Source organism: Rhinoraja longicauda, chromosome 24, assembly GCF_053455715.1.
Source record: "Rhinoraja longicauda isolate Sanriku21f chromosome 24, sRhiLon1.1, whole genome shotgun sequence".
Classification (NCBI taxonomy): Eukaryota; Metazoa; Chordata; class Chondrichthyes; order Rajiformes; family Arhynchobatidae; genus Rhinoraja; species Rhinoraja longicauda.
In genome coordinates, this window is record NC_135976.1 from 25,957,464 (window position 1) to 25,976,295 (window position 18,832).

General features: G+C 39.1%; 1 protein-coding gene across 1 annotated transcript in view; it reads right to left on the reverse strand.

Moving 5' to 3' along the window:
- Positions 1–18,832, reverse strand: part of sycp1 (synaptonemal complex protein 1) — a 74,417-nt gene that overhangs the window by 24,827 nt on the left and 30,758 nt on the right. The window contains exons 9-16 of the mRNA XM_078420325.1: positions 18,185–18,289; positions 15,534–15,637; positions 13,134–13,251; positions 11,562–11,632; positions 11,255–11,336; positions 9,275–9,337; positions 7,510–7,572; positions 6,386–6,448 (exon numbers count right to left, since the gene is read on the reverse strand). Coding sequence (XP_078276451.1) covers positions 6,386–6,448; positions 7,510–7,572; positions 9,275–9,337; positions 11,255–11,336; positions 11,562–11,632; positions 13,134–13,251; positions 15,534–15,637; positions 18,185–18,289 — 669 coding nt within the window. The remainder of the gene's footprint in view (positions 1–6,385; positions 6,449–7,509; positions 7,573–9,274; positions 9,338–11,254; positions 11,337–11,561; positions 11,633–13,133; positions 13,252–15,533; positions 15,638–18,184; positions 18,290–18,832) is intronic.

The window sequence follows — 18,832 nt, forward strand, 5'->3', positions numbered from 1 at the left end:
TAAGATCATACTTCCAGGTGGTGCTGAACTTTCTACCATTCTTTATTCCTTTAAAAATGTTTTTTAAATCTCTGCTCATGTTACCTGAAATCTTCATTTTTAACACCTATTTCCTAAAGCTTCTTCTGTGAACTCTGAGGAATCTTTTAACATTAGAGTCACAAGTAAAGATATACGTTATTGCAAGGAACCATCCATATTTTATTTAATCAAATGGTATCTCAAACCAATGTTTGCTTTGCTTAAAACTCTGGTTTCTAAATCAGAGCTGAGATGATTCAAACTTATCTAATTTTCTAAATTCTGTAGTTTACATGATACAAAATCAGATGGTTTCTGCAATATGAGGCAATTGGAAGTTTAATTTTCCCTATTACAATGAAGGTTGGGAATGGAATTTTTTACATTCACTAAACTAGCCCAAGTTTCCAAATTATCGTTCTCACATTTTTTGGGAGACTAGAAATTCAGCCATGCATTTCTGTTCCTTTCGACATACATTAAATTACTTCTCTCGCCATACATATAAAATTATGAGGGGTATAGATAGGGTGCCCACTGGTCATTGGACCGAAAGGCCTGTTTTCCTGCCATACAATTCTATTACTCTAACACTGAATAATAAAACTGTATGGTGGGGAAACAGGCCATTCGGTCCAATGACAAGTGGCCATTCATATCAATGTCAGCAAATGGAAAGAGCTAGTCATTGACTTCAAAAATACGAGGTATATGCCCAGGTCAGCATCAATGGTGTCAAAGTGGAGATAGTCAAGAACTTCAAATTCGCAGGCATAAATATCACCAATATCAGGCATATGTCCTGCACCAACCACATTATAGCTACAGCCAAGGAAGCACACCGACTAAGGAAGTCTGACATTTCTCCAATGACTTTTACCATCTTCTACAGATACACTGCAGAAAGCATCCTATCAACATCACAACCTGGTTTGGTACAGCCATGCCCAAGACCACAAGAAATTGCAGAAAGTTGTCGATTGACATTTGTTGTGGATTAGAAACCACAAACCAGCTTCCTCCCTATCAACTCCATCTACACTTCACATTGCCCCGGGAATGCAGCCAACATAATCAAGGACAATTTACAACCCTCTTCCCCCCACTTCCATCAGGAAGAAGATACAAAAGTTTGAAATCATCGACCACCAGTTTCAGGAACAACTTCTTCCTCATTGTTATCAGACTACTGAATGGTCCTCTCATAAACTGAGGGTGTAACCTGATCTCCCAGCCTACCCATTTGCAGCCATTGCACTTTAAAAAAATTTGCACTATTTCTTTTATTGTAATGCTGTAACACTATATTGTGCACACTGACATTTTTCTCTTTGTATCACCTGGTGAACGTGTATGTGACTTGGTTGTATTTGTGTGGTTTAATTTGATTGGATAACATGCAACAAAGTTTTTCACTGTGCCTTGATGTGTGTGACAATAATAAATCAATACCTGTGCCATCTCTGATTGCTTTTAAGAGGGTGGTGAACTGCTTCTTCAACTGCCGCAGTTCTTCTGGCTAAGATACTCTCATGATATAATTAAATAGGAAATTCCAGGAATTAAACCTAGTATGAAGGATCAGGAAGATATTTTCAAATCAGATCAGAATACAATTTGGAAAATATCTGCAGATAGTGGTATTCTCATGCCTGTGATGATCATGTCCTTCTTGGGAAATACAGTTGGAATAGCCTAAGCAAGGAACGATAGTGTATACCATCTACGAATGTGCACTGTAGATCTATGGTGCATTTTGAAGATGATACACACTGCAGCTCATGTGCATTGGTAGTAGAGGGAATTAATGTTTATGGTGGTAATGGGGTACCAACAGAGTGAGCTGCAGTGTTGGAACTACACGAATCCAGGCGAAGGGCGAGTATTCTCTCATACTCTTGTGATTTGTGCTTATAGATGATGGAAAGTCTTTAGAAAGCAGGGAAGTAAATTACTTGCTATAAATCAGTTGCATCCAATTAGCCGGGATTGGATTAACTCACCTGCATCACATCAACCTCATTCCTGAGAACCGAGGTAGTATCAGCCAGCCGGGAAGAGAAAGTGAGGTGTCTCCCTACCAGCTGAGCTTCCCTTTGCAGGCTTGAGACAAGACTGAGCCAATGGGACAAGCCCGAGACTGCCAGCATCTCCTCATCATACGACGAGTGACTGCACATCCTCATGCAGCAAGACTGAGCCACTGGGAAAAGTTTGAGACCCCCATTTTGAGGCCAAGTCCGAGCCTCCAGGACAAGCATGAGCCTATACTTCAAGTCCAAAACTAAGCCTCCGGGACCATCAGAAGGTGGTTAGTGCCTCCACTTCGAGGCCAAGACTGAGCCATCAGGCCAAACTTGAAACTACCAACACCTCCTCTTCGAGCAACACTGAGCCATTGGGAAAAGTCTGGGACCACCAGTGCCTCCTACCTGCCCACAGCCAACAAGGGACTGCATCCCCCACATGGAGAGCAAGACTAAGCTGCTGAGCCAAACCCAACACTGCCAGCCCCTCTTCTTGGAACAAGATTGAGTCTCTGGCACAAGCCCGAGACTGTCAGCACTCCCTCAGCTACCCACAGCCAATGAGGAACTCTACCCAAACCTGGTGAGCAAGACTGAGCTGCCAGGAGAAGTCCAACACCACCATTGCCTCCTCTCATCCACAGATTATGCGCAACTGTGCCCTCACATGGACCTGGACCTTCTTATCACCATAGCCCTTTACTGTAAATAAATCTTTTCACGTGAGTTCACCCTACTACGAGTGTGTTGGTGGCGTCATTGTCCCTATGGCATCATTCCCCCGTGCCAGACAACATTTTACGTGTATTCCCTTGTCTTTATAGCTGTCACCAATTTCATTACCTCACACTTAACTAAAATGAGTTCCAGTTGTCATTTTGTGCTTATCTATCAGGTCCATTAATTACTTGTTGCAGCTCACTGTCAACCACTCTGGTAATTATGATATTAACGGGAAACTCCTTACTTAAGATCCTTATCTTTAAGTCCAGATAAAGCATGAGACCTGATATTGAGCCCAGTGAAATCTCACTGTATGTAACCTCCAGTCATGAAAAGTCCCCACTGACTAATGCCCGTTTTTTTTTTACAAAAACAGGTGTCAATCCAACCTGCCAGTTCCCCATGTCATTCATGAATTGTTTGATGACTTGAGTTCAAATCATCTCAAATTAGCTGTTTGATGCATTAAAAAAACATAGCAACCAAGTGTGCTTTTCACAGCATGTTTCAATCAGCTGACATGAATACCTGATTAATGCAAGCTTGATTGTCATTGGCTGTGCAACTACCTAAGATAAAGAATGAAAAAGCTATGTTATGTAAAGCCTAACGTGGTGTCATGGTTTCTCATGCAAGTTCCATGCTTGGACAGGGAGTCTTTGTATGTTTAAAGAAAATAGGAAACAGGATGCAGATTATCCTGCCTTCAATAATCATTTCCACTTATTATTGTACACTGCATTGTTCTGCACAATCCAAAGCAGGAATTTCACCTAAACCCAATTAAGTTTAACCTACCGTTTGTGTACAATAGAAGGACAGGAAATTCACATGGAAGACTGGTTCAAAAGGTTGGTGCTCATGGGATCCAGGGCAAATTAGCAACAAAGATCCAAAATTTACTTGGCAATAGGAGGCAGAGTGTTACGGTAGGGGGTTGTTTCCGTGATGGGATGCCTATGACTGATGTGCCTCACGAGGATCAATGCTGGGAAACTTGTTGTTTAGAATAGATATGAATGGCTTGGATATGGATATGGAAGACACAATCAGTAAGTCTGCTGATGATACAAAGATTGATCTGGTGGAAGATAGTCTTAGGTTTGTGGGAGATATCAATGAGTTGGGGAAATTGGTTGAAAAATGGCAGATGGGGTTCATTCCTGACATGAAGTAATGCATTTTGGGAGTACTGAGGCTAGAACATACAGCATTAACAGTAGGACTTAGTGAGTATTGAGGAGCAGGGGGTTCTTGGAATACAAGTCCATAGATCCTTGAAGGTGGCTACACAGATAAATAAAGTAGTTTGGAAGGCATATGGGTTACCAGCTTTCATTAGTTGGGGGATTTAATACCGGAGGTTATGCTTCAACTTTATAAAACCTAAGTCAGTTCTTAGCTAGAGTACTCCATGTAGTTCTGACCACTCTGTTAAGGGAAGGATGTGATAATGTCAAAAAGGGGGCAGAGGACATTCACCATATTGTGGCCTGGGTTGAGCATATGAGTTATGAGGAGAGAAGAGAGCAGTTAAGAGGGGATAGGACTAATATATACAAAATTGACACCATGTTACTGAGCTCTCTATCTCCTTTCTGCACTCCATCTCATCATTGTTTGAGATCTGGCCTAAAACGGCGGTGTCATCTGCAAACATGTAAATGGAGTTAGAGCAGAATTTAGTTGCACAGTCGCAAGAGTATAGGGAGTACAGTAAGAGTATAGGGAGCACCCCGGCATTAAGTATTATCATGGAGTATGTTTTGTCGATTATCCTCACTGATTGTGGTCTGTAGGTCAGGAAGGCGAATATCCATTTACAGAGGGTAGCTGACCTCTAGGTCCAGGACTTTGGAGATGAGTTTGGTTATAATGATGGTGCTGACGGCACCATATATGGCTAATAAATGCTAACATTGCCAGTAATACTCATATCCTGCAGGAAAAAATCCATTACTTCCTGCATGTTCTGTACGAATGGCATAGAAATTGTCTGATAATCTTTGGGTGGTAATTCTAAGGAAGACCCCTTAGTAAACAGCTACCATAATGTTAATGGACAGTGCTCAGACTTCTGCCAGGCAGCTGTTAGCCTGCAATGTTTACTCTAAATAACTATGAAAAGTGCCTTTTATTCTTTTTAACAGCAGGTGAAGGATGAAGACTACAAATGTGTTATGGGTTACCTAATTACCTTAAATTCAACTGAGCTCCCTATTTCTTAGAAAGGTCAGACTGGGAATGGGAGGGGGGGTTGAAGTGCTCAGCCACCGGGAGATCAGATTGGCTAATGCGGACTGAGCGCAGGTGTTGAGCGAAGCGATCGCCGAGCCTGCGTTTGGTTTCGCCGAAGTAAATAAGTTGACATCTGGAGCAGCGGATGCAATAGATGAGGTTGGAGGAGGTGCAGGTGAACCTCTGTCTCAACTGGAAAGACTGTTTGGGTCCTTGACCAAGGAGGCCGATGTAAATAAGTTGACATCTGGAGCAGCGGATGCAATAGATGAGGTTGGAGGAGGTGCAGGTGACCCTCTGTCTCACCTGGAAAGACTGTTTGGGTCCTTGACCAAGGAGGTTCACCTGCACCTCCTCCAACCTCATCTATTGCATCCGCTGCTCCAGATGTCAACTTATTTACATCGGCGAAACCAAATGCAGGCTCGGCGATCGCTTCGCTCAACACCTGTGCTCGGTCCGCATTAACCAATCTGATCTCCCGGTGGCTGAGCACTTCAACTCCCCCTCCCATTCCCAGTCTGACCTTTCTGTCATGGGCCTCCTCCAGTGCCATAGTGAGTCCCACCGGAAATTGGAGGAACAGCACCTCATATTTCGCCTGGGCAGCTTGCAGCCCAGTGGTATGAACATTGACTTCTCCAACTTTAGATAGTTCCTCTGTCCGTCTCTTCCCCGCCCCCTTCCCAGATCTCCCACTGCCTTCCTTTCTCCACCTATATCCTTCCTTCGTCCCGTCCCTCTGACATCAGTCTGAAGAAGGGTCTCGACCCGAAACGTCGCCCATTCCTTCTCTCCTGAGATGCTGCCTGAGCTGCTGAGTTACTCCAGCATTTTGTGAATAAATATCTCCAATTGTTCAATGATTTCCCCAGGATAACCAGTGGTAATACTTTTGACTAGAGGAACAATGTTAACTGTGAGGAGGAATCTTAGCTTGGCATTCTTGTTCAAGTTAATTTCACTTTTTCCTGGAAGATTTCTTAGAGGTATTCAATATTAAGGGAGTTTTGATAGAGAGGATTAGTTTCCATTGACAAAATAAACTAGCAGCCACAGTTTTTAGATGATAATAAAAAGAACCATGGCGTGACAAGGAGAATTTTCTGTACATCAAATCCTCATGATCTCGAATCTCCTATCTTCCAGGTCAGTGGGAGCAGATTTAAAAGCCACATCTTAAAAGAAATTGAATACCTGAAGATTGAGGAGGATGGGTGTGGTGGGGGAATACCGAGTGGAGAAAATGTTACGCTGTGTTTACTCTAAATAATTATGAGAAGTACCTTATCATACATTAAGGGAACCAATAATAAGTTTTACAGGACCAAAGGATAGTTACAGATATTTGTTGTAGACTTTTGATTTATACATACCTCAGTTTTATAAATGTTGGACTGCCGTGTTTCCTCAATAAACTTTTTTTTCAAGCTCTTATTCTATTGAGATGAATGAATAAAATCATACATATGAATAAGCAGCATAATAAAACATCTAATATGGTGAACCAAAGGTTCTTGATAGATTTGCACTCTTGTAGCAAAGTAAAGGTTTGCAGAGAGCAATTTCCATTTGCCCATGAACTATATCAGTTGGCCTATTTTCCAGGGAGAAGTAAAAATATTTTTAGTGGGACTGTTTTAAAGCCTGATATGATGTTTAGAAAGCTTTTGAACTTACAGGTACATGCTAACCAAATTTAGATCTTCAGCTCAGGTTACTTGATTAACACCAATGTGACTTGTGTACATATTATACATACTTTCAGCATTCTAACGCTTTCCATGTGAAGAAGGTGACACTGAGTCATATAAAGAAATATTAGAGCAGTCAGCCAACAATTTTCTTGTTCATTTATATGAAATAGCCCACTGCAAAGGCGAGGATGCCTCATTTCCCTGGATGATCAGCTGCTATCTTGAAAAGGACAGGAGTAGTGATACCAAAGCAATTGGGTAATAATTCCAGGTCAGGATTAAAGGCCCAATCACCTTTGCTGCTGTACTAATTTTGTTTACATAAGTTTAGTTTAAAGATACAGTGCGGAAACAGGCCCTTCGGCCCTCCGAGTTCGCACCAACTAGTGATCCCAGCACATCAACACTATCCTACACACACACGGGACAATTTTACATTTATACCAAGCCAATTAACCTACAAACCTGTACGTCTTTGGAGTGTGGGAGGAAACCGAAGTTCTCGGAGAAAACCCATGCAGTCACGAGGAGAATGTACAAACTCCGTCCAGATAGCACCCGTCGTCAGAATCGAACCTGGCACTGTAAGCACTGTATAGCAGCAACTCTACCTCAATGTCACCGTGCCACCCTTAAATGATATCCCTTCATAAGGATAGAAGTGGGGAGGTTTGCTGACAATTTCATTACTTTTAATTCCATTTGCACATTTGTGTAGCTGTATGCTTCAAGACCTGGACAAAATCTCAGCACGAAATGATAACTTGTGTGCAAGTATATTTTATATATTTGGATTTCTATACCTCTTGATTGAATTCTTCAGCAGAGATATTCTTACTTTCCATTTGCTTTTTCAAAGAGTTCAGCTGCATGAACAAGAGCCATCAATTAAACCATTATACATGGAACAAATTACAAGTAAGATGTAACAAATTGAATTTTAGACTACTTTAAAGTTTATCAATATAAAACACTGCTCCCTCATAAAAACTATGCCAGTGAAACTTACTAAAGAGTGAGAAAATATTTGCTTGTACTTTTGGTATGTTTATCTCCATCCCGCACAGTCTCCCTCTTAATTATCTCTAACATCCCTTATGTTCTTTAATCCTTCTCAGATCTTTTTCACTTTCTTCCATTCTCTAAACTCTTATCTTCGTCTCTTAATTCTCCTTCTTTTTTTAAAAGTTATATTAAAGTGGATAGAAGGTGTGACACATTTACAATGGAAGCAACCTAAGTCAATTGACTTAAAGGAGTTTTATGCCACCACTGGCAGTGTTGGGGAATGGAGTGAAGGTCAATTGGAACATAAAAATGGCAGAATACATGATGTTACAGAGATTACTCTGGAACATTTATTTCCAGCCCTCTGTTTCTGCTTTACCTTAAGATCTCACTTCGACTTGACTCCATGGGGATTAAAAAAAATCTTAAATTGAAAGGAAAAGATAAGGATGTAAAAAGGGCATTCAGGTTGCTATAGTCCTTTTGCACCATGGCTCAAGATTAATTTTATACTCAGAACGTCCAAATTGTGTTTATTGTTTGTGTTGGCAGTATTTAAAAATTATGAACTTGTCTAGGATGCCATCCTTGTTGAACTACCCATTATGTATAGCTAAGAGACCCGTTGTACTCTATTCCATATCAGTACAAATTGTAGCATTGAAGATCATTCAACCTAAAATGCTTGAAGTGGTAACTGTTCTTGAATGGGATTGAGAAAATAGATTTCCTATGAATTCTCTACTTGATCAGTAGACTTTCAAACGTTAGATAGACACAAAATGTTGGTGTAACTCAGCGAGACAGGCAGCATCTCTGGAGAGAAGGAAGGGATGACATTGAGTCGAGACCCTTCTTCAGACCTTGACTTAAAGCCAAATCCGACAATTCTGCCTCAACTTATCTGCAGCTATAACTTTCATCGATGCTTTAGTATTCTTATACTTGACTATTCCAATGCACTCCTGACCACCTGACCATTCTTTACCTAATCATAAAATTCTGATGATTTTCTGCCTATGTTCTAATATTCAGTATTACATTCACCAATTGCCCTCGTCATGGTTGACTCACATTGAATTTTGTACTTTATATTTTACTTAAGATTCCAGCATCTGTAGTTCCTTATGTCTGTGAATTTATTGGCTTTTCCAAAGGAAACACCACATACTTGGAATTTCTCTTTTCTCCTTCGTTCAGCCTTTCTAGTCAAACTCATGTCATCAATTTTAAATCTCGTTACTCTCTGTCTCATTTCAAGTAAAAAATCAGGAAATTCAGTGTATCAGCGCCACCTACTGTATTTTAGAAATAATTAAATGAGCTTCATTGGTACTCGATGGAAAAATCATGGGAAAGGCCAAATTGTGATTATCAATTTCAGCAAGTTCTGTTGCCAGTCAAAAGATTTTGTATGAGTTTCCAAGATTTAGTTAGGATTTTAGGATTTAGAAGAAGGTTAAAACTTTCACAACTATAGTTCTGTCTACTTGATTATTTAATGGTTTTCCTTAACTACAAACTATCTAAGATTTAAAAAAACATTTTTTTAAATGTTACCTTATTCTCCATTGTCTTTAGGATTTTTTCCTTTTTCTTAACTTCATTTTGAAAAGTTTTGGACTGTGGAAAAATATTTGCAATATATTGATGCCACCATTTTCAATCAAAGTGAAGATTTTTTCTGACAAGCCGTTTTATTTCACCAGTCTAAGTTATGTTAGAAATCTCATATATTTTGAACAATGTTAAATCTTTTCAACTAACTCAAACACCTTGTTACAAATGCAAATTATAAACACAAATAGAATAAGACCTATTGATTGCTGTTCATGAACATTTTGGACTGGATGTCTCGTATCTCTCTAATGGATCCAGGAATGAAAGCCACATACTTTAGTATCTTATACATACCAGCAACTGATATTCTGACATTCGTAACAGTGTAGAACAATGAAGAGATGGTATTAAAAGGCAGCACCCTGGGTTTATTAAATAAACAAAATACCTCTTCTGTGATTAGTGACAGTTAAGGATTGATCGATCCCTTTAATTTTCTCTTAATAAATACCAGTGGCTTGTATTCTGATGTTCTTATGATTATGTGTATACTGTGACTATGCCCTGCAGAAGAGGACAGCATACTCTGTTATAAAGCTATGGGCTCTCCTACGTGATTGCTGAAGTAATTGTAAATTTGATATACTGCTCTCCCAGGCAAAGAGACTATTATTCATTACTCCTCCATGGAAGTTGCTCTTGGCTGTAAATTGTATGCGTTATGTTTGGCCACTTATGTACACCCATCCCCATCTGAGAGAATCAACTGTTGATGATGATATTGGTGTTGAAGGGGCTGCACCTTCTTTAGGTGTGGCTCCATCAAAATTAACTATGAAAACATTTAGATGTGTTTTTAATCTATCCCATAGATCTGACAGGTTTAGAACTTGCCTTTAAATGAGAGATAAAAGTGAAGAACCTTGAAACCTCATCAAACAGAAATGTCTTCAACCTAAATTGTTAACTGTTTCTCATTCCACAGATGTTTCTAGCATTTTCCTTTGATTTACTGAGTATTGGTTCTTTCCTGCCCCCTCTAGAATGGTGGCAATCATGTCTTTGAGATCTATCCTTACATTTACAACTGCAGTTTTGATGTTCATGGTTCACTGAACTTCCTCATGGAACTATATATACTTCCTTATGGAACACAGAACAGAACACAGAATAGTACAGCACAAGGTAATGCACAAGATTATGAAGCCAATCCAATCTAAACCCAACTCCCTGTACATGGTTTATACCCCACAATTCCCTATCTGTTCAAATGTCTGTCCAATTGCCTCTTAAATGTTGATATGCACCTGATTCTACCACTTCATTTGGCAGCACGTTCCGGGCACCTACAATTCTCTGTGTAAGAAACTAGCCTCCTAAATCTCCTTTAGACATTCTCCCTCATACCTTACAGCTCTTGTATTTCTGGTGATTATTGGCTCTACTTGGGCCCCACTGCCATCCCCACTGCAATGAATGACACCCAAATCCCCAAGGTAGCGGCCCTTGGCACAAACTCATTCTTACCAACTGTTTCACCTCTGATCAAGCTCCAATCTTAGTCCTCATGCAATTTACAGACCCCATAATTTTGACATTCATCCTCCAGATTCTGAACCAATGCCCAATATCTATCAGAACTCAAATGAACTTTGAATCAGCCCATCCTAGGCCCATTCAGTGAAACTACTTGTCTTCTCAAGGCTTGACTGCACTTTTCAACATCTGAATCTCACAGCAACTGGCCTATGATTAAAATGGTTGGTCGAATGTCTTGCAATGATCATTTACTAATGTTGCATACGAACTCAATATGAATACCCTAATAATTGTGTTGTTGTATTTATGAATAACAATTCCATAAATACTGGCACTGATTTTTACCTCATCCAAATGTTCATGTCTTGAAAATAAATGCTAAAAGGCTGCAAGAGCTCGAACGATATACTGTAACAAGAGGTTAAAAAGAATGATGCTTACATTTTCTTCCTTTTCTCCAAGTTTTCTCACAGTTAATTGATCCTGTTGTTTCAATGTGTTCTCTAGTGCTTTCAGTTCTTCCCTACATATTAGGTTACAAAAGTAGAATTTCTACTTCAGAATCTCTTACAATAGAAATTTTACCTGCCTCTTATTTTGCAAGCTTGGATGAATGATTTTCACCAGGAAAGCAGCTTTAACCTTTTGAATTTCAAGGATGTGACATAAACCCTTGAGCACTTAACAATATTTAATTAAATATAATTTTTTTTAAGTTAAACTCTTAATTATTCCAAATGGATCTTACTTTTGTTGATGGTTTTGTTCCTGAAGTTCTTCTATCTCTTTCTTTGTTGATTCTTCTTTAAATTCTAAGTTCTAATGCCAAAAAATAAAATATGCAGAACATATGCAACATACAAAGTAACATGAATGCAGCTTTCAGTAATCATGCATATATCAACCAATGTAAAGCGGCAAGCATTTACATAAATATAAAGGATCTAACATATAGAAATAGGTAGCAAGATAAGTTAGAAGTACAGGAAACAGGAACAAGGAAAAAGGGCATTTGATAAGCTCATAAGTAAATAAAGCCAAATGAAATGATACAGAAAGTGAATGTAGCCGGAGGCTTCTGGAAATTGTAACTGTAAGTGCAAATTATGATAACACAAGGCTTCAGATGGTGGTCGTGTGTATTGCAAGTGAATTCAGGAAATGTTATACTTCTTGATTAAATATATCCAGCAAATGTATCTAGTCCAAGGGTAGACCTGGTGATTGTTTCGCTGAACACGTACACTCAGTCCGCCTTTCCCAAAGCGATTTCCTGGTTGCCAAATATTTTAACCGTCTTTCCCATACTGACCTTTCTGTCCTGAGCCTCTTCCACTGTCCGAGTAAGGCTATACTCAAATTGGAGGAACAGCACCTCATATTTCGCTTGGGCAGCTTACAACCCAGCGAATATTGATTCCTGTAATTTCAAATAACTCCTGGATTCCCTCCCTTCCCCTCCACTCCCTCTAGTCGCCCTAACAGTTCCACTGTTTGCAAGCATGTATCCCTCTCATTAGTACATCTTCCCCAGCCAACAATGAGCCATTATGGACTGCTGACGTCAGCTGTTTGTTCTGGACTTTTTTTTGCCTCCAGTTCCCACCCACCTCTTTCATACCCCAATTTAGTACCTTCCCCCAAAGTCCAGGCTTATCCTTATTCAAAACTTATTCTGAGAGAAAAAAAAGGAGTTTTAAAAGGAAGATAGATAAATGCTGGCTTAACTCACTCATTATGCAGCATCGCAGGAGAAAAGGAATAGGACATTTCAGGTCGAGACCCTTCATCAGACCAGTTTTAAATGACTGCCTCTTTATTTTGCAGCTATGCCCCCTTGTTTGTAACTCGACCATCTCAACATCAATCCTGTCAACCTTCTTAGTTTTTCATCCATCATTCTTTCAAACTCCCAGAAATACAGACCCAAATTATAAGATCAGACTCCAGTTAGTCAGCCCTTGCAGGCTGAACTCCATATTGAACTATAGATGATTCATTACTTGAGAGCACCAGAGTGAGCAGGTAGGTGTTCCAAATTTCCAGCACCCAATTTCCTAGCACAGCAGCTCACAGCAATAAAGAGAGCAGTAGTTCAAGCCATATTGTTGTCACATCAATCTTGTTAGTAATTCATCGCCCTCTCTCCCTCTCACTCCAACATTATGATGACCTCTGTTGGCATTGATTCCATTAGCATTTTCGTTCCTGGGAACACATCCTGGGTGCTAAGTGAGGTATCACTGTAAATGAAGCTCATTATTTTTATCCATTATTTTTCAAGCTCGTTAAAGATAATTTGCCCTATAATGTTACTTACATCAAGTTTCTTTTGGAGATCTTTAATTTTTGCATTGCCATTACTTAGGTTTTGTGAAATAGTTTCTTTCACTGTTAACAGAATGTTGTAATCCGAATAGAATTTATCATGCTTTTCTCTGCAAAAAAAGAAAAATGTTTCTGAACTGCAAATTTACGTAGATGATGACTTGGAATCCTCAGTAGAACTCATCACCAAGCAAGAATTAAAATGATCAACAACAATAGAGAGGACTGAGGTAACATATGTGCAACATAAGTGCCAAATTTTGATTATCATCAACGGAAGCAGGGCTACTTGCTCTGGGCATTCAATGGCATTACCATTGCACAATCCTGAGATCACCAATGACCAGAAACTGAAATGGACTACCAACATAAGTATTGTGCCTATCATGTATCTATACACTGTACATTGTTGTAATCATGTATCATGCAAATCATGTAAATGATTGTAATCATGTATTGTCTTTCTGCTGACTCTTCAGCATGCAACAAAAGCTTTTCACTGTACCTCAGTTCACGTGACATTAAACTAAACTGAAACAAGAGTGGTTTATAAGCTGTGTTTATTGTGATGAATGATTCACCACCTACCATCAATGGGTTTTTCTATCATTTACAAAGCATAAATCAGAAACATGATGAATTACCCTTCACGCCTCAATGAGTGCAGGTTCAACAAGATTCAAGAGGCTTGACGCTATTCAGGACAAAGCAGCCCATGTAAAGACATAGAGTCGCATAACGCAAAAATAGTCCCTATGGCCCACTGTGTACATGCCATCTATCAAATACATATCTAGAAGGTAATAGAAAGACTAGCTGCATTCAAACAAGATAAGCTACTTCCTCTCTCTGGAGGAAGTGGTTGAGGCATGTACGATAACATATTTAAAAGATATTTAAAAAAAAATCTATTTGGATAGGTACATAAATAAGAAAGATTTAGAGGGATATGGGTCAAATGAAGGAAAATTGGACTAGCTTAAATGGGCATCTTGGTCAGTGTGGACAAGGATGGTCAAATAACCTGTTTCTGTGCTCTATGACCCTATAAATTACATATTCACCAGATGGGATACATCCTTAGTTTCTTAAGGAACTATTTCGTTGCCCATCACATATTGCTTAATTGAAGGCGGTTGTAAACCATCTTGAATTATTGCAGGTTTTCTGGCCATCATGGAAATTTGGAGTTTATATTATGAAGGGCAGTCAAGGCTAATGCATTTGGAAAAGTATAAATGTCTTCATCAAGCTCCAGCAACCTACTCTCTTGCCTCTCTCAATTGCCTAGGATAGATCCCATTAGGCCCTGGGGATTTATTCCCACCATAATGCTCTTCAAGAGCCCAACTCCACCGCCTTCTAAATCTCAAACTGCCCATGCATATTAGTATTCTCCACACTGATTTCACTCGCCTCCATGTTTTTCTCCGTGCAAAGTATTTATTTAGTACCTCACCTACCTGTATATCCTCTGATTCCAAGCACAAATTCCCTCCTTTATCCTTGAGTGTCCTAACTTCTCATTTACCCTTTGTGTTCTGTAGGTACAAAAAGCCTTGGGAGATTCTTTAATTTGACTTGCCAGTGTCATTTCATAGACCCTTTAGGCCCATCTAATTTGCTGTTGGAGTTCTTTCCTAGTTGCTTTATATTCCTCAAAGAACTTGTCTGATTTCATTTTCAAGCCATTTTTCTTTTTGCACAAATTTACAATATTTTTGTGTCATCCAAGATTCCCTTACCTTGCCATCCTTATCACTCCTTCTTACTGGAACAAGCTGGTTCTGACCTCGATCAATTGGTCCTTAAACGACTCCCACATGTCAGATGTAGACTTACCCAATATCGACTGCTCCTAATTCTCTCACTCTAACTCCAAATTGGAATCTTCAAGATTAGTTATTTCACAATTATCACTACTACCTTTTTGCATATTTCTTACTTCAGTATTTCCTTTTTGTTTCCTAGCTTGTCCCCTTAACACCTGTTTTGCTTTGCATCACTGTTTCTCATTTAAAATGTTGTCTATACCTAGCAAATATTAAATGAACATGTCAACAATTATTTTGTTCTTTCTTCTCTACCTACTTTATATGCAACCTACAACATACTTTACAATTATTAACATTGATGTTGTTGGCCCAAAACATGAACTATTTGCAAGCAGCCTGATCTGCTAAGTACTTCCAAAGTTTTGGGATGAGGCAGCATCTGTGGAAGCAGGGGGATAGTCTAAGTTTCAGGTGGAGATCCTGCATCAACTTGTCAACTATCCCTCTGCTCTGCAGATGCTGCCTGATCCTGCTGAGTTCCTGCAGCAGTTTGCTTATTGTTCCAGATTACAAAATTTGAAGTTTCTTGTGACTTCCAGAATTCTTGTTTTACTTACTTTTCCTCTTCAAGTTCAGTCTTCAAGATGTTTATTTTTTCAAAACAATCCTTTTCTTTTGCCAGTGCATTAGCTATCTCTCTTTGAAGTTCAGAATGTATATTCTATTAAAATAAATGGAATAAACTTTTTTTTTCAAACTTTAGTAATTGTGAATGCTGTATTCATTACTAAAATATTTTTGTTCCACAGGGTCCAGATCTAGTAACACATTGAGAAGATCTTTCCTTCAGGTCTATATTAAGGATCAACTTGTTGAATTATATGTTTTTCAGATAAGGAATTTTATAAATACTTATAAATACACCTCTGTCAAGCTTCTCAAGTTTGCGGACGACACAACCCTGATTGGACTGATCCAGGATGGGGAGGAATCTGTCTACAGACAGGAAGTGACACAGCTGGCGTCCTGTTGCCATTGCAACTACCTGGAGCTCAATTATCTTAAGACAGTTGAATTGAATAGGTATGTAACAAAGATGCAAACATGTACATTTGATAATACTGAGTGTTACATTTGATATTCAGATGTGTGTATAAATACATTGGTTGTTTGAGCATGTGATGGGATTTTAATCTGTAACAGATGAACTGTACACTGCAAGGGCCAGGAAGCGAGTGGGTAAGATCATAAGTGGATAAGCCTCAGTTTTCTTGTAATTCAATCAGAATTAAATTTTAACTCAACTTTAACTTTATGAGCAAAGATGGGAATTGAATGAAACTGGTAGTTGTTTAAAATTTAAAAAAAACAAACAGAAATTGCTGGAAGTGCTCAGCAGGTCAGGAAAGAGAAATAGTTATAAAAAATTGGCAGACACGAGATCGAAAGAAAATTAAGGGCCTGTCCCACTTAGGTGATTTTAAGGCGACTGCCGGCGACTAGGCGGTCGCCGACAGTTCGCTGGGGTGTCGCGGCCATAATCGTGAGGAGTCTTCAAAGAATCGTAGTGGATCTTGGCGCGTCGCTGAGAAATCAACCGGTATGAAATTTCTCGGCGACAGCTGGCTTGTCGCCAGGTATCGTTGCCTATTGCGGGCGCTGTCACATGCTGTCCCCAGGTTTGCTAGGTTCTCTTAGATGCATTTAGAAGCACGTAATATTAAATTAAGTAAAGTCATTTGAAGATACCATAAAATACTTGTGTTTAACCAATTTATTTACCGTCAGGACATTTGACAGGTAGATTGGAGGCAACAATCAGGTAAGCGTGGGAATTTTCGCAATGTTTATGGCCATCAGCGATTACATTTAAAGTAGGCTCCCAACCTAGATATGCAACCCAGAAACCAGATATGTATCTCCCGTACATTTTCAAAGAATGCCCACACTCCGCACAAAAATCCATTCAACAACTTTTAAAATTAAATGTCTTAATACTGCTATTAGTAAACTGGAAGTCAATCCAGTTTATGCCTTGTTACCGTGAAGCTTGGCTTTCAAGTAACCCGGGCAAGATGGTGTGCTTCAAAACTCTCAAGTAATTACCGACTTGTCAGTGATTTCAGCGAAAATTAGGACACCGGAGAAGCATTGATAAAGCGTGGGAATTTCGCAATACTTCCGAAGACGGTGTAATCTCGACCTGACTCGGCATTGTCGTGGTCATTGTCGTAGGGTAAAAGAAACTGTTGTCAATCTGCTACGACTTTGACAGTCGCCGGCAGCAGCCTAAAAAATCGCCTAAGTGGGACAGGCTCTTTCGAAATTGAGATGAAGTTCAGAAGAATTATGTTTCTTTAGTTTTTCATTTGTAGTTATTTGAACTGCATGTAATCAATGTAAAATAAAAATACAGTTTGCACAATCATTGTCTCGTCAAATAATCATTAACAACCAGCCCACCACTCACGTTCCCTCCCTTACCCCAACAATCAACAACCCACTCCCCCAGCTGTCTAATAATAGTGCAAGATGAAACCAGTAGCCAATTAAATCCTCTTTTGGTCCGTCACAAATGCTAATTTAATATTAGCTGCCTTGAACTTCTGCTTTTTTATATGTCCCTTTTAACATTTCCCCATTGGAGTTACAACATTTTATTTCTGTTCTGTTCTAAATTTTCTGAGTTCTGAAAATTTACTGCAAATTCTAACACATATGCGTATGAGTTGAGTACTACATATTTAAGCAGATTATGTAAACATATAAAAGCAAAAGGATGGTTGTGGTGGGTGACTTTAATTTTCCGATATTGATTGGAACACCCTTAGTGCCAGAGGCAGAGATGGGGCAGAATATGTGAGGTGCTTAGAGGAGGATTTCTTGATACTGTATGTGGATAATTCAACCACGAAGGGGCCATATGAGATCTGATGTTTAAAATGAGCCTGGTCAGATGTTTCAATGATATTCAGAGCATTTTAGGAATGGTGATCATAACTTTAAGATTGCAGATAGTTATGGTTAAGGATAAGACAGGGCTGTGGGGGAGAGTGTAAATGTGAACGTGTAAAGCCAGGAACTGAGGAGAGTAGATTGGGAGTGGCTATTATTTAATTAGTCTACAAATTCAGAATTTAGGACTAGCATGTCCTGTCAGGAAGGCAGACAGGGATAGCAAGGTTTGCAAACATTGGATAATGAGAGATGTTGCGAATTTGAAAGTTTTAGTAATATATAGATTTCAGAGGTACTTATTTATGCACACCTCTTTGTTTTCTGTTATTTCTTTAAGGTTTGCATTTTCTTTCATCAATTCATCTACACAATTCTGTAAATCTTCTGTTTTGTGAACCAGTATATCCATTCTGTCCTGTAAAAACAATATATATTCTTAAAATATGTTCCTTTTAGGAAAAAAGAATATAAACAACATCTTACTTTTCCCGCCTATCCTGCTGAAAGTTTGGGGCACAAATAGGATTCTCAAAGGTGTTAGAAAACAAAAGCTAAGGTTGAATCTGTTTAGTACAACAAATTTAAAAGTTACTTTTCTGCTTTTAGTACTTACTGTTACAATATCCACCCTTTTCTCACCTTTACATGGTCTATCTCTGAACCTTTCTTTCCTTTATTAATTCTCTCCATTACTTTCTAAAGAGAAATGCATGTAGCAAACATCTATTACAACCCTAAAGATTCCTATAATTATCCTGACTATACTTCCTACCACTTGTCTCCTGTAAGGACTTAATTCCATTCTCCCAGTTCTTCCTTCTCTGATAAATTTGCACTGCTGATGAGACTTTCCACATCAGTGCTTCTGAACTTCTTCCTCCTTCCCAAATGGTGACTTCCTAACCATCATTATGGAAAGAGCCATTGACTGTATTTAAAAGTTACTTTTCTGCTTTTA